Raw genomic sequence first — 12,643 nt, 5'->3', positions numbered from 1 at the left:
ATTCTCGTATAGTTTCGTTTATTTATAAAGCAAAATCAGCCAGTGCGCATGCGCATTACGCGTAGAGTTACTTTTGTCAAATGACCGCTAGGTGGATCAATTTCGGACAGGTTCGCGCTGCCACTACCAGCTGTTGAGCATTTCTATTCTAGGTGTTGAGCTACGGTGACTACAACACCACTACACTGCAAGTTTTGTGTTGAGTTTGACAGTTCAGAGTCGGAAGTTAATTAATTATTCCTTCCCAATCGTACGTCATACTGGCGCATGGTAATCTATGAATTTAGGCGTATTCAACAGGGTTAATCTCAAGGTAACTTATACGCCTCATAGTCCAGCATTCGATATTACGTTTGACACGTAGACTATCGTTGACGCAAAGCCTGACATTTGTCAAAGTTGTACGTATAACCTCAATACTGACTGGGCCGAGAATCTCGATCTCGGTAAATTGTCAAATAATCGTCAAACATAGCAAACTAAAGGTTAATAATGTCTTTTAACAATGGGGAAATTACGCCCACACGATATTCTCGTAGATAATGAAATATCACAGGATCGTAAATACGCGTTTTCGAATTTAATAACCATGTTTTTATTTTCATACCGTAACCTTACCTCGGCACAGGATTCTGGAGGAGGAATGTATTCAGAATGGGCCTCCCTGAGCACACTAGTTCAGAATGGCTCGGAAGACAGCCAAAGCGTTTTAAAAAAATTCCATCCTGTAGCCGGACGAGAAGTAGCGCTTTCGATCGTCCGTCAGCTAGCTACTAACCTTGGCATAACACAGGCGGCTGAGCACAGCCCGTTGACTACCGATCGAGAAGTTCAGTGGTGTATGGAAGTCATTTGTTTCGGACTTTCGTTGCCACTGGCGGAGCACGATACTGTCAGAGACTGCGTTAATGTTTATTGCGAATGGCTATCTGCTCTGTATTCGTCGCCAAAGATTTCTGTACCAAGACCCATTGTCGAGGACCCAAATTTTTATGCACGTAAAATAATCAGCCATTTTCATAATTTATTTGTACCAAGAAAGGGAGAAGGTAAGATATATTTTAAACTGTTTTTTTCGTTTTTGTTAGTTCAGTTGGTGAAATTGTAATAACAAGAATGTCTTTCAAGTCAACGCAATATTGTTGATCGGTTTAACAATAATTAATTCATAATCACAATAGATGAGTATTTTAGAAAATGATCTAAGCATAGTTTTAGAATCATTGGTGTGTTCTAGAATTTTATTAGCTAGTTAGTTGAAGTTATTTTGTATCAACTTACAATGGGAACAGAATAACTTTTAAGACTTAGTTTGAGTAATGTTACGAACATTTTTGTTCCTCTGACAAAATTGTACCAACTGTTTATTGTCTTATATATATATATCCCTTATCAATAGATTAACCAAATTTTTCTATCTTTCTTGTCCATAGTCTGGCCATTTTTGTACCAGGATTTAGGTAAAGAACTAAACTAACACTTGCTGCAATTGTCTTTCAATATCTTAGGTATTTCGATTGTTCACTTAATTTTTTGCTTTTTTGAACAATTTGTTACACTCTTTTGCAGGAGCTGACACAATAAATAGGCAAGCTGTGCTTTGTCACAGGGTGCTCAGAACTCTCCAGCAAGTTGCAAGAGGACCTGCAACTTTGGAGAGAGAAACATGGGAGAGCTTATTATTATTTTTAATTGGAATAAACGATGCTTTGTTAGCACCACCTGCTGTTAGAGAGGATGCAGGTGAACAGCTGTGTGAAAGAGTTCTTGGTGTATTGTTGGAGGTAATAATATACTCAATGTTAATTCCTAATTCTATGCATTTAAAAAAAAATTAACAAGTCGTTTATTCTAGATGAAGCTGAAGATAGCAGCTAGAGTTAGCAGCCAAAAGTGTTAAACTTTTTGGAAATAAAAAAATGTAGTTCAGTTTTATCCGCATCATTGTATAAAAGTATTGGGGGTTTAAGGTATTTAACAAAATTTTGATTTTCGGACTTCAGTACCTTATTGAAATGAAGATTATGTATGAACATTTGGCTGCTAATTTTGGCTGCTAGCTTCAACCTTTTTTATTTTAGATAAATTCATGTATGAACAATGTCACTTCGTTTCAGGTATGGCTCGTCGCTTGTGAACGCAATTTTCCATCTCCTCCACTGTGGCGCACTTTACGAGAATCATGTTTGCGATGGCGTCATAGATTAGCTCTGGTAGAACAATGGAATCGTGTATGCCTGGCTCTGACTGCTAAATTACTGCAAGTTATGTACGGTCCAATGTTTCCGGAATTGAAAATCAGTAAGTAGTCTCAAATTAATTTGAACCGCCTGATTGCCGAGATCCTCTCAACTCTTGTGTCCTTCATTCAGACTGAACAATGAAATTACCAATTTTTGTTGTTGGAAAATGTGAAATAATGAAACGTTAATTAAATTTGACTTGACACTCTAACATTAACGAATTAATTGTCAAAGTTGCAATTTTGAACATAATGATACAAATTAGGTGACGAAGACGCACACCTGGTACCTCCAACAATGTCTGATGAAGCAGTGGCACAATCATGGTACAGATTACTTCGAACTGTTGGCGATCCAGTAGATTTGTGCAGACCAGCTGTAGTATCTCAAACGCAAGCATTTCTGCAGTACGCTATCGCTAGTCAAAACGTGGTTGATCCATGCCAGCATCCCTGCTTACAGGGTTTACCGCATATATTTCTAAAGGCTATCAAAGGTATTGCTGGTCAAGTTGATGCTTTTCTGGGTGAGTAGAATCTGTGACATTATGATTATATTTGTAATATGATGTGTATATATCATAAAATTTACGACATCAGTGAATCGTTATATTTTCTTAAAATATTTCAAATGTTTGTCAAATTTTTAACTGTACGTACCGATAATTCAACAGCGATACTTTCCATTCTATCCATAAAATACGATGATAACGCAAGCCAACAAGCTGGCTCTCTATTTCATTACTGTTTGTCAAAGTGGTAGTGGCTACAGTTGTTTTTCTGGTCACTTTTACAAATGTGGGTGGTTTGAAGCACATTTTTTGTATTCATACATGTATGGGAGAGGCGCTAGTGAAATCCTTCGATGTGTCGATCCACATCAACTAGCTAAAACATTGCTGAAAACTTGATATATTTAGTGAAATTAATCTGTATATTTTGTTTTTATTTAATTTCTCAGTGTACTACAGATTTTTATAAAAATGTTTTACGAGGTATAAATTAAATGTACATATCACATTGTAAAGTCTTCAAATTCAAATATCACATACCACTTACATCGCTCTCAATGTCAAATCCAGCACTTTCACAACCTTTTCTACTTTTTGGTTGTGGTCGCATGGCAATGCGAATGTTCCAGGGGTATCACAGGCTTGCTGCTGGGAAGAATGTTGCATCACTAGTGTCACATCTGCAAGTGGCGGAGGTGGTGGTGTGGCGGGAGATAAAGCTGGTGGTAAAGATCAGCCGCAGCCCTCCCCCACACCACCAACGCAGCGGAGACTGGCCAAAAGTTTCAGTGTTACACCCTCTGCTGTTACTAAGGGTATTATTATTAGTGCACTGATCTACCACTACAATTCTTTCACCAACTCCTGCATTTATCTCATTGATGACGTAATAGCGTAAGATGCAATACTTTTAGCTTATGTGGTGTGCGAAATTATCTTGTCTGTTACAATTTATAATATTTATCAACCTGTCAGAGCAGCTCCCTGAAAACAATTTACTTGTTAGCACAATGCATCACTTGTATAAAATTGTCTTTGCACATTGCTATTCTGTTACACAAGATGGTCAGGAAATTCCATTTATTGGCACTGTCCCAGCATATGCTTTAGTTTTTACCAAACTTTTGATGACTCTTGTGTAAAATATTTATAGGATTTCGGAAAATCTATTATAGCTAACTGAAGTGCTTAAAAGGAAGATACATTACATTATCGTCATGTGCTTAATTTTATTGATCAGGAATCCCCAAAGCTTCTCTAATTGGATTAACAACAAGTCGCATATCTAGCAACCCGCCTGCATCGACCCCCAACTCTGGCCCGTCATCAACTTCGAGCATAACGTGTAAGGCTAAATGAGGTTGTAAGAAGCTGCTATAATAGAATGAAATTTTAAATGAAAAAAATGTTGAAAATCATGTGAAAATATACCTTTTTAGCTGTAACATCGCTAGGCCAAGATATCAGGCCTCCGTTAGCACCAGGAAGGCCGAAATGTAACAGTATATTACATTTATTTGGAGAATGGTTGTTCGAAGCAGCTTTCATAGGCACAGATGGATGGTCACAAAATTTGCCTCGTAAGCGTCCATTTCCGAATTTTACGTCAATCTGGCAATAAGTTGAAATATTTTTGAATTTGCACCCAAGTCAGTTAACGGAAACCTATAATTTATAAAATTATTACAGAGCCATCAGGTGCTTCAAAGCGTCCATCATCAGTTCTTGTCGATGGACCAAGTTCATTGCAAGAAACAACTAGCGAAATCCCACCGTCGCTTGGTATTGACCGTTATGAATCAGGTAGAGCCGAAGCTATGGGTGCACTTTGCCGAATATTTTGTGCAAAGAAAACCGGGGAAGAAATTTTGCCAGTTTATTTAGCTAGATTCTATCAAGCTATGTATCACGGTCTCAAAATAAACGAGGTAATCACAAACAATTGTTTTTTCTCTTAGATCTCAACATTCATGTATCCAGTTGGATGAACGTTGAGCAGTGATTTACAGTGTACGCTATTGTAAAATGACAAAAGATTCATTTTACGTTTTTAGACGCGAGAATGTGGAGAAACTTTGGCCAGTATTTTGTTAAATTCAGCGGACTTGTTTCGGCTTGATCTTGACGGTGTCCAAGTATTAGTGCCAGCCGTTATATCTGCTTTGGAAATTGTGCTACCAGAAAAAGAACTGAAATTGAAGTCAAACGCTGTGTCAAGAATCGAACTGAGAAGGGCTTCCATACATCTGCTGATATCTATGCTGACACTTCCGCTAAATCTACAAGTACTGATAACATTCATTCATTCATTGAATCAATGATTTTAATGCTTTCTATAAAAGTCATGGGTTAGCTTATTTGCATTTTTTATAAATCCAGAACTTGCCTATCAAGGAGCTACCATCTTTAACAACGATAATCAACCAGGAGAAGAATCCAGTGACGTTTGTACAGTTAAAACCCAGACTCATGAACTTGCTAATAAATGCATTACAGGTCGAATCTGATCCCTTAAACACACACATGCTTTTAGGTATGATTGAGATATTAGTTGACAAATTTCAGCCAACCCTTCTCTTTGTGCAACAAATATTTTTCTTTTTTCACTGTTATCACAGGGGGATTAATGTTGAGTGTACAAGACTCAGCAGCTGCTGAAGAGGTTGAACAAGTAACTCAACCTGACACAATCACCAGTGATACTTCTACTAATTTGCTATCATCAGGTAATAAGACGTCAAAGGAATCAGTTGTTATTACGATTGAATTAACAGTAATTATGATTTGGGATACTATTTTTTTTTTTTTTTAAAGAAAATCACACTTTTTGCTGAATTTTTCAAGTAGAAAAAAAATTCATTGTTATTTATTGCCACGTTGTGACTGAGCCTTCGCACTCTTTTGTTTGATAAATAGCATGTACTAATTGAAACTTTAATCAGTTTGCTAAAAGCACAATATTTTTTAAAGTAAAGTATGCTACAACTTGCAAGGTTCGAAGAGAAAATTCAACAATGTACATGAAGAGTGATTATCAATCTAGACTTGTTAAACAAACGAATTTGGCTAATTGTACTAGTTTCATCGAAACCTGATATGTTATTAATAATGGAGATCTTGCACACTATTCACAAGTTTAATCTGCAAGTATCTCAATTCACTGTAATTTTTAGCTGGAGATAATTTGTATCGACCGTGAGAGAACAGATTTGCTACAGTGTAAAATTTGCATTTGGTTTTGCAACCCAAACACCTGCTCTAAAAACTTGAGTTTTGTCGTAACAATCACCATTTTATCTTTAATTGCTTCTCACGCTTCTGTGACGTGTTGTTTCTCATTTTTATTTTGGGTTGTGTTCCGTTGCGCATTCACCATTGTACCATCATCACCTGCTTGATAGTTGCCAGTGATTCAACAAGTCAAGTAAGCATTTCCAGTGATCTACGTTCACTTGGAGATGGCTCTGATATTGTCACACTTCAAGAGGAAAACTCTGCCTTTGGTAAATACTTATAATTATTTCTGTACTGCAGCACTGAATTGATGTGCACTCACTGATTTTACAAAACGTAATTTAATCGTGACGTTAATATCACCAGTTGTAAACATATTTGACCGTTTATCACCCACATCCATGCAAAACATTTATCGAAGGAACTTTCAAGCTAAATTCGTATTCTAATTTTGTTACAGATTCTGCACACGCTCTTTTTGTAAGAGCCACATACTTGGTATGTCACAGATTAATATCATCGTGGAAGACAGACTTGAACATTTCATTAGCAGCATTAGAATTGCTAGCAGGTTTAGCAAGGACGCATATTCGAGAGACAGGTAAATATTTCAGTTTATTCTATGTTGTACTGTAACAAGAGATTTATGATTGTTTTGTATTAAAACATCATGACTAATCAAATCAACGTTACGTGTGTCAAGCAGCTCGGAAGCTAACAGGTTGGACTTACAATTATGTTTTGTGTAATGCCCAAAGAGCAATTAGTTGGCATCACGCTCTTTTCTTTCTTCAGTAAAAAAAATTCTGGTCTTATTAGCAATATTGGAAATATTGAAAATATCATAGTATAAAGAATGTTCTAGAAATAATTTGAATAAGGTGTTTAAGACCTCATAACAAAATATTCTCATAGATGCTCTCGAGTGTAAACGGGCAGTAAAATGGCTGTGTGATTATATCACTTACCAATGTTGGCGACCACCACCAGCTCATTCTAAGGACTTGCATTCATCTATCGTCGCAGCGTTCACTTGTCTCACCACATGGTTATCTGCTCATCCACAGTTATTACAAGTTTGTACAAGCCAACCAAGACGTTTGAATGGTTTCTTATTTATGCCAGCTGAATTGGTTACTAATAACGAAAAACATTTCCAGGACAAGGATTGTCTTACAACAGTTTTGGAAGTAGTTGAATTAGGTGTGTCTGGTACCAAGAGTGTCGGAAAGCCAGGAGAGCCAATTAAAATGAAAGATGAAAAGGAATTAAAACCAGCATCGATGCGCGTTAGAGACGCAGCTGATGCACTCCTGACAATTATATTAGAACAGGTAAATGCTTCTTAGAACGAAATTTAGAAACCAACGGTCACATGTTAGTTAAAGATTTTAATTTCAATAATTCTACAATCAGGTAGGATATTTTCCAAGTGCCTGTGGAGCGCAATCTCTTTCTTCCCTCCTTGACGAAGTTTTGCTACTTCGTCACTGTAACAGCTGGACGGGTGGCCGCGTAGCTCGACAAGCTGCGGTTGAACGATTCCGTTACTTTGTAGCTGAAAATGCCACGATGCTAGCTCTGCTCGAAGAGCCATTAGGCAATGATCAGGATCCACAACCTACTGTTACAGTGTTGATAAGAGGTCCGTTTGGTCGACATGCGTGGACAATGCAACTTAGACATTTACCCAGGCACAAATCCAGTGTGAGAAGTATGAACACAAATCCTGGGCGCCCATTGCCGTTGGCCGAGGCTGCACCAAGACCAGATTATAAGCCGAGATTTTTCCCTGATAATGTTGATCGCATTCCACATTGTAGGGTGTAAGTAGATATTGACATGCAGTAACAGTTGTTCAGATCATTAAACAAGGTCTCAGGCTGTTGATTTGGTATCGTGTTAATTATTGGTATTCTTGATTGTGGGTTTAATAGGGATGAGTCGATACCAAGCTTGGATGCCGTAATGAACGATAATGATACAGTGAAAAACGAGCATCATCTTTTGTCACAATTACTGGAGAGACAAATCAATCTGGAATCAAAGTCCAGTAATGATTTGGCTCGAAACGCAGATGACAAGATTGAAGAATGTACCCCGCCAAAAATTTGTCACGAATTTCAAACAGCCAGATTGTTTCTCAGCCATTTTGGATTCTTGAATTTAGACAAAAATGACAACGAAAATTCTACTACGAGCGGGCTCACAGCTTTGGATCCATCAATGCCTGGGTTCTGTACAGACTTGGAAAGTTTGGATCACACAAGCCCGAGAACGTGCGACACAGTACACATATTTTACGTTCGAGCTGGCCAAAAATCTGCCGAAGAAATACTCTCCAATGTGGTGAGTTCGATTCCTGTCCACTTGAACTCATCATCGGAGACAAATAACTACTTCAGCGACTGATTTTTGTACCTGCATCTAAAACTGATATCATCTCTTTTTTTCGATAAATTATACGCAACAGCTGCATGAAACGAGTGTATCTCCACATTTTTTGGAGTTCCTGAGTTCACTTGGTTGGCCAGTCTCAGTATCATCTCATGCAGGATGGACAGGACATGTTTCCACATCGTGGCGAGCTACAATTCCAGTTACTGTACCTCAACCGGCTCATAGCGATCATGGGGGTGCTTTGTATAATGGCGATACGCATATTTTATACTGGGCTGACGTGAGCTCAGAAGTGGCATTTCTAGTGCCAACACATTTGATGGGAAACATGAGCTCTGACTCCATTGATGAGTCTAATTATAATAGCGATATAAGCAGTGGCCAAGGTAATGCAAATGGGCATGACTCGGATTATTTACTTTCTTAGTTTAATTGTAGCACCACAATGATACTCTCCAAATTTTTAAGCGATAATGTGAGAAATATGTACATAGTCAGTCGTAATTCTCAAAAATTGTTTCAAACAAGTTTTAGCTAGGCCGATATTTTTTTGATTGGTGTAATTTCGTTCTTCTAGTTTCAGTCCTGCTTTACCAAATTCGATATTTCTATTTATGGAGAAAATTTCCATTCTAGCTTGGTTCGAGCGAAGCATTAGTGAAAGTGCTGGAACCCGGTCGTATTCGATTAATCAGTCAGGGAGTCAAAGTTCTCGAACTATGTCGCTAGACCTTGACAAGCAGCCTCCCAGTTTACCAGGCTCTGGTCCATCTAGCACATCAAGTGGGGATCCAATTAAACCTAGAAGAAGCACAAAGCACAGTCTCCCTATGCAAACTGATACAAGAATATTAGTTGTTTGGCTAGAAAGCTTAGAAGATCACTTGCAATTTCCAATTGGTAAGCAATCAATAAATCTACGTCCGCTCATTACATCAAAAAGCAATTTCTATTCAATTTTAAATAGTTATTGTGAGGTGAAAATAGACCCTTGAGCTGAACATTCGATCAAAGTAAATCCACTAGTTTATTAACCTTTCAATTATTAACTACTATTGAATGTATGTGTCCGTCACCCATTTTTATGGATTGTTATAAATGTACAGTTAATCAATAACAATTTGAACACTTACTGCAGCTGACCTTCTATCTTGCACTCATACTGGTCTCGAGCATTCCAATGGTGTAAGGCCTTCTGACGTGCAAGTCATTTTTTTACATTCACTGTCGAGTGGCTTGATGAGAGTAAGATTACAAGGCCCTGTATCTAGAATAAATTTAGCTACTCCATTGGTTGACGGCATGGTGCTGTCTCGACGGGTATTGGGCACATTAGTCAGACAAACTGCTTTAAATATGGGACGTCGAAGACGGCTGGACAATGATAGGTAAGTTTTTTTCGAGAATTGAGTACACAGATAACCGTTGAAATTTTAGTTAAGAGATAATTTGGAATAAGTATATATATAAGTATATATATATTCCTCAAAGTACATCGATTAACAATGCTAGTAGAAAAGTTTTTGCTTCAACGAAAATAACGTATTTTTCTGGCATGTCATTATCTAGCTATTAATTACACAGGTCCAAAAAGATAAAAAAGTTGTATGTGCTGGGGGTCGAACTTTATTTTTCTTGAATATTTTTTTCCCACTGAACACGGATCTAAAGTCAGAATTGGGGGTTGATGTGAAAAATCTTGAAAAAAAACCATGTTTTAGCAATTTTTTCCTTTGGTTCTTGCATCTAAAGTTTTTTCGTTTGTTTCTCTCTGTAACATGCACCAGTACTCTACAAATATGTATTTTTCCATCGTACGGGGCCGTTCCAAGGTCATGCATGGTTAAAAACATGTTTGTGTTTTTTTTTTGCACACGATCGGTACAAATACCGTCAGAAATATGTTAACACGGAGTTTTTCGACTACGATGACAACTCCCCTTTCATGGGATGTGTAGAATGATTCGTTCCATCAACATTTGGTGGTATCGAAGCCAGCATAGTAGCAGGTTTCTAATGGTATTTGTACTAAAACATGGTTTTTATGAGTTTTTTTTTTTAATTCTTCACATGGACCCCCAATTTTGATTTCAGATTCATGTTCAGCGGAAAAAAATATACAAGAAAAATACAGTCCTACCCCCAGCACCACAACTTTTTTTGTTTTTGCGGACCTGTGTTATTTATGGTATATACTACATATCTAAAAAGTGCTCCATATTCAAGCTTTATAGAACTAATACACGCAGTTCGCATTTTTACACCATTCTTTTGAGTCTACAGTGAAGAGAAAGAATTAGTTACATTTTTTCAAACTTCAAGAAAAGAAGTTGCATAATGAGTTTTTAATTACGTATTCTTTCAGCTATCACCCACCGCATGTTCGCAGACGATTGAAGGTCCAAGACATGGTTCAAAAATACCGAAGCAACCTTAGTCAGCCGGAATTGTTAACATTTTTGTTCAGCAGTCCTCAAAATTGAAAAAACAGTTTATTGTCAGTATTAGTACTTTTGTTCTAACAATACGGATATCCACAACATATTACAGCTCACTAATTACAGCCAGCAGCAAACCCACTTAGGATCTGAACTTTCAACTAAAGAAAATGCAAACAAAAATATCAATCTCTGTATTTCAGTTAGCAAAATACAAAATTCCGCGAAAAGTAGATCACGAATGTATAAAATCCAGCTCACACATTTTTGCATCATGTGATAACAATATTGTGGTCTTATTGATGCAACCGGTATTTATATAATATATAATAATGGCATTAATTGCTTGTATGAAAAAGTAATAATGACTTGATTAATGTAACTATAAATGAATCTCTTTTGTATCGATGTGATTGTCAAATGTTACACGTTATTAGACTAATCACTTGTTTGATGGCTGCTTCTAGCTATGCACTTTCTCACACAATACTTTTGTTCCGAATGTTTACTTATTTTTCGGAGTAACTCTATCGGTAAATATTTTTCTTCTTTTAAAAAAGACATGAGAAAAATGTCGACAAAATATTTCCATCAGGATTTTGAAATCTTATAGTATTATCTCTATGTTTTTCATGGATATTTGGTACTAATGTATTATGTATTTTAATATTACTTTTTTAATATTATCATCAGCATTCCGTCAACTAGCAGAGACTCACATGTATAATATCCTTAATCAAGGGTTCTATACAGTTGAATTATAAATAGCGATTTGTATTTATTAACATGTAAAAAATACAAGAAAGTATTACGATAATCATTGTTTATATATTATAATAAATTATTTCACCTACGAAAAACAGACAATTTTTATTCAGCATTTTTCACACATTCTGTACTAGCTGGAATGGGTGCAAGTATATACTTCGTAGGAAAAGTGTGGCTATAAGTCTAAGAACATGATGCAAAAGTATACATGAACAGTGATATGACTAAAAAAAAAATAGAACAGAAAAATCAATACTTCTGTATTTCAGGCGAACATATACATATACATAATAATACTGTATATTTTAGAACGGAAATTAATTATTCTCTCCAAGTATGTGAACTCAACAATATCAAATATTTCGGTGAATCCCCCACATCCTTAGTTGACCCTAGTAGAAATAAAAATGTATTATACCAACGTATACTTTACGTCATTCGTAAACTACAGTATGTCTCGACATTTGGCATATACTTACACGTACATACATATCCAAAGCTTGGTTGTATGACTATAAGCGAAGATACTACTGTTGGATTGCTTTCTTCTCTTGTCCTTGGCGCTGAGCACGTGAATGGCAGTTCTACCTGATCTTCATAAGAACCACGTTTTCTGAGAATTATATATCTATACCTCATACCTACGTTTACATAATCATACATCATTGTTTATGCGCACGAATTTTGCATTTTGCACGGTAAATTCCATGTATTGTACGCTTATATACTGTATAAGGTGTATAATAACGGCAGATTTTTGCATAAATGTCGTGTCGCAGCTTAAAAGAATCATCTATTATTTACAAGACTTTGTTATTGTTGTTGACTGTCAAATTAACACGTTTAGCGAGCGTATTAATATACCTAAAACTGCCTGTTATAATCTTCTGTTGTTATTATGGTTTACTGTTAAATTTTCGCTGGGTATACATTTCATAGGATAATAACAATGAAAACAGAAGATTATAACGGGCCGTTATATATTAAGGTCGTGTAGTACTACTACCCTTACCGACCGAGCAAACTCTCCCGTTTTCCAAACGTTTAAC

At 36.6% G+C, this 12,643-nt stretch overlaps 1 protein-coding gene across 10 annotated transcripts; it reads left to right on the top strand.

Annotated features, from left to right (window-relative positions):
• Positions 1-171: 171 nt before the first annotated feature.
• On the top strand, positions 172-11,640 carry LOC124407473 (ral GTPase-activating protein subunit beta). 10 transcript variants are annotated; one of them, XM_046883636.1, is made up of 24 exons: positions 172-313; positions 629-1,049; positions 1,434-1,460; positions 1,570-1,784; positions 2,118-2,301; positions 2,509-2,769; positions 3,384-3,569; positions 3,995-4,099; positions 4,194-4,334; positions 4,444-4,682; positions 4,809-5,039; positions 5,134-5,287; positions 5,373-5,480; positions 6,156-6,257; positions 6,449-6,589; positions 6,695-6,709; positions 6,904-7,064; positions 7,149-7,322; positions 7,405-7,814; positions 7,926-8,337; positions 8,462-8,774; positions 9,025-9,288; positions 9,527-9,776; positions 10,754-11,640. In XM_046883636.1, exons 1-24 carry the CDS (start codon positions 278-280, stop codon positions 10,869-10,871), a joined length of 4,668 nt encoding a protein of 1,555 aa, XP_046739592.1. In that variant the 5' UTR covers positions 172-277; the 3' UTR covers positions 10,872-11,640. The 10 variants fall into 10 exon arrangements, with proteins under 10 accessions (XP_046739592.1, XP_046739588.1, XP_046739585.1 ...); XM_046883632.1 differs by having other exon boundaries at positions 6,156-6,267; positions 6,447-6,589; XM_046883629.1 differs by having other exon boundaries at positions 6,105-6,257.
• Positions 11,641-12,643: the final 1,003 nt, after the last annotated feature.

The sequence above is a fragment of the Diprion similis genome, chromosome 6 (genome assembly GCF_021155765.1).
Source record: "Diprion similis isolate iyDipSimi1 chromosome 6, iyDipSimi1.1, whole genome shotgun sequence".
NCBI classification, from domain to species: domain Eukaryota; kingdom Metazoa; phylum Arthropoda; class Insecta; order Hymenoptera; family Diprionidae; genus Diprion; species Diprion similis.
The sequence above is the reverse complement of the archived record's forward strand: the minus strand, read 5'-3'. Positions and strand labels throughout refer to the sequence as shown.

What these genes read in the sequence shown, in the direction of transcription:
- LOC124407473 (XM_046883628.1), top strand. Translation starts at nt 278, where the DNA reads ATGAATTTAGGCGTATTCAACAGGGTTAATCTCAAG. An exon ending in TCAAGTTGATGCTTTTCTGG is followed by an intron (nt 2,770 to 3,383) that starts GTGAGTAGAATC and finishes CGAATGTTCCAG; the next exon opens with GGGTATCACAGGCTTGCTGC. An exon ending in TCACTTGCAATTTCCAATTG is followed by an intron (nt 9,289 to 9,526) that starts GTAAGCAATCAA and finishes CACTTACTGCAG; the next exon opens with CTGACCTTCTATCTTGCACT.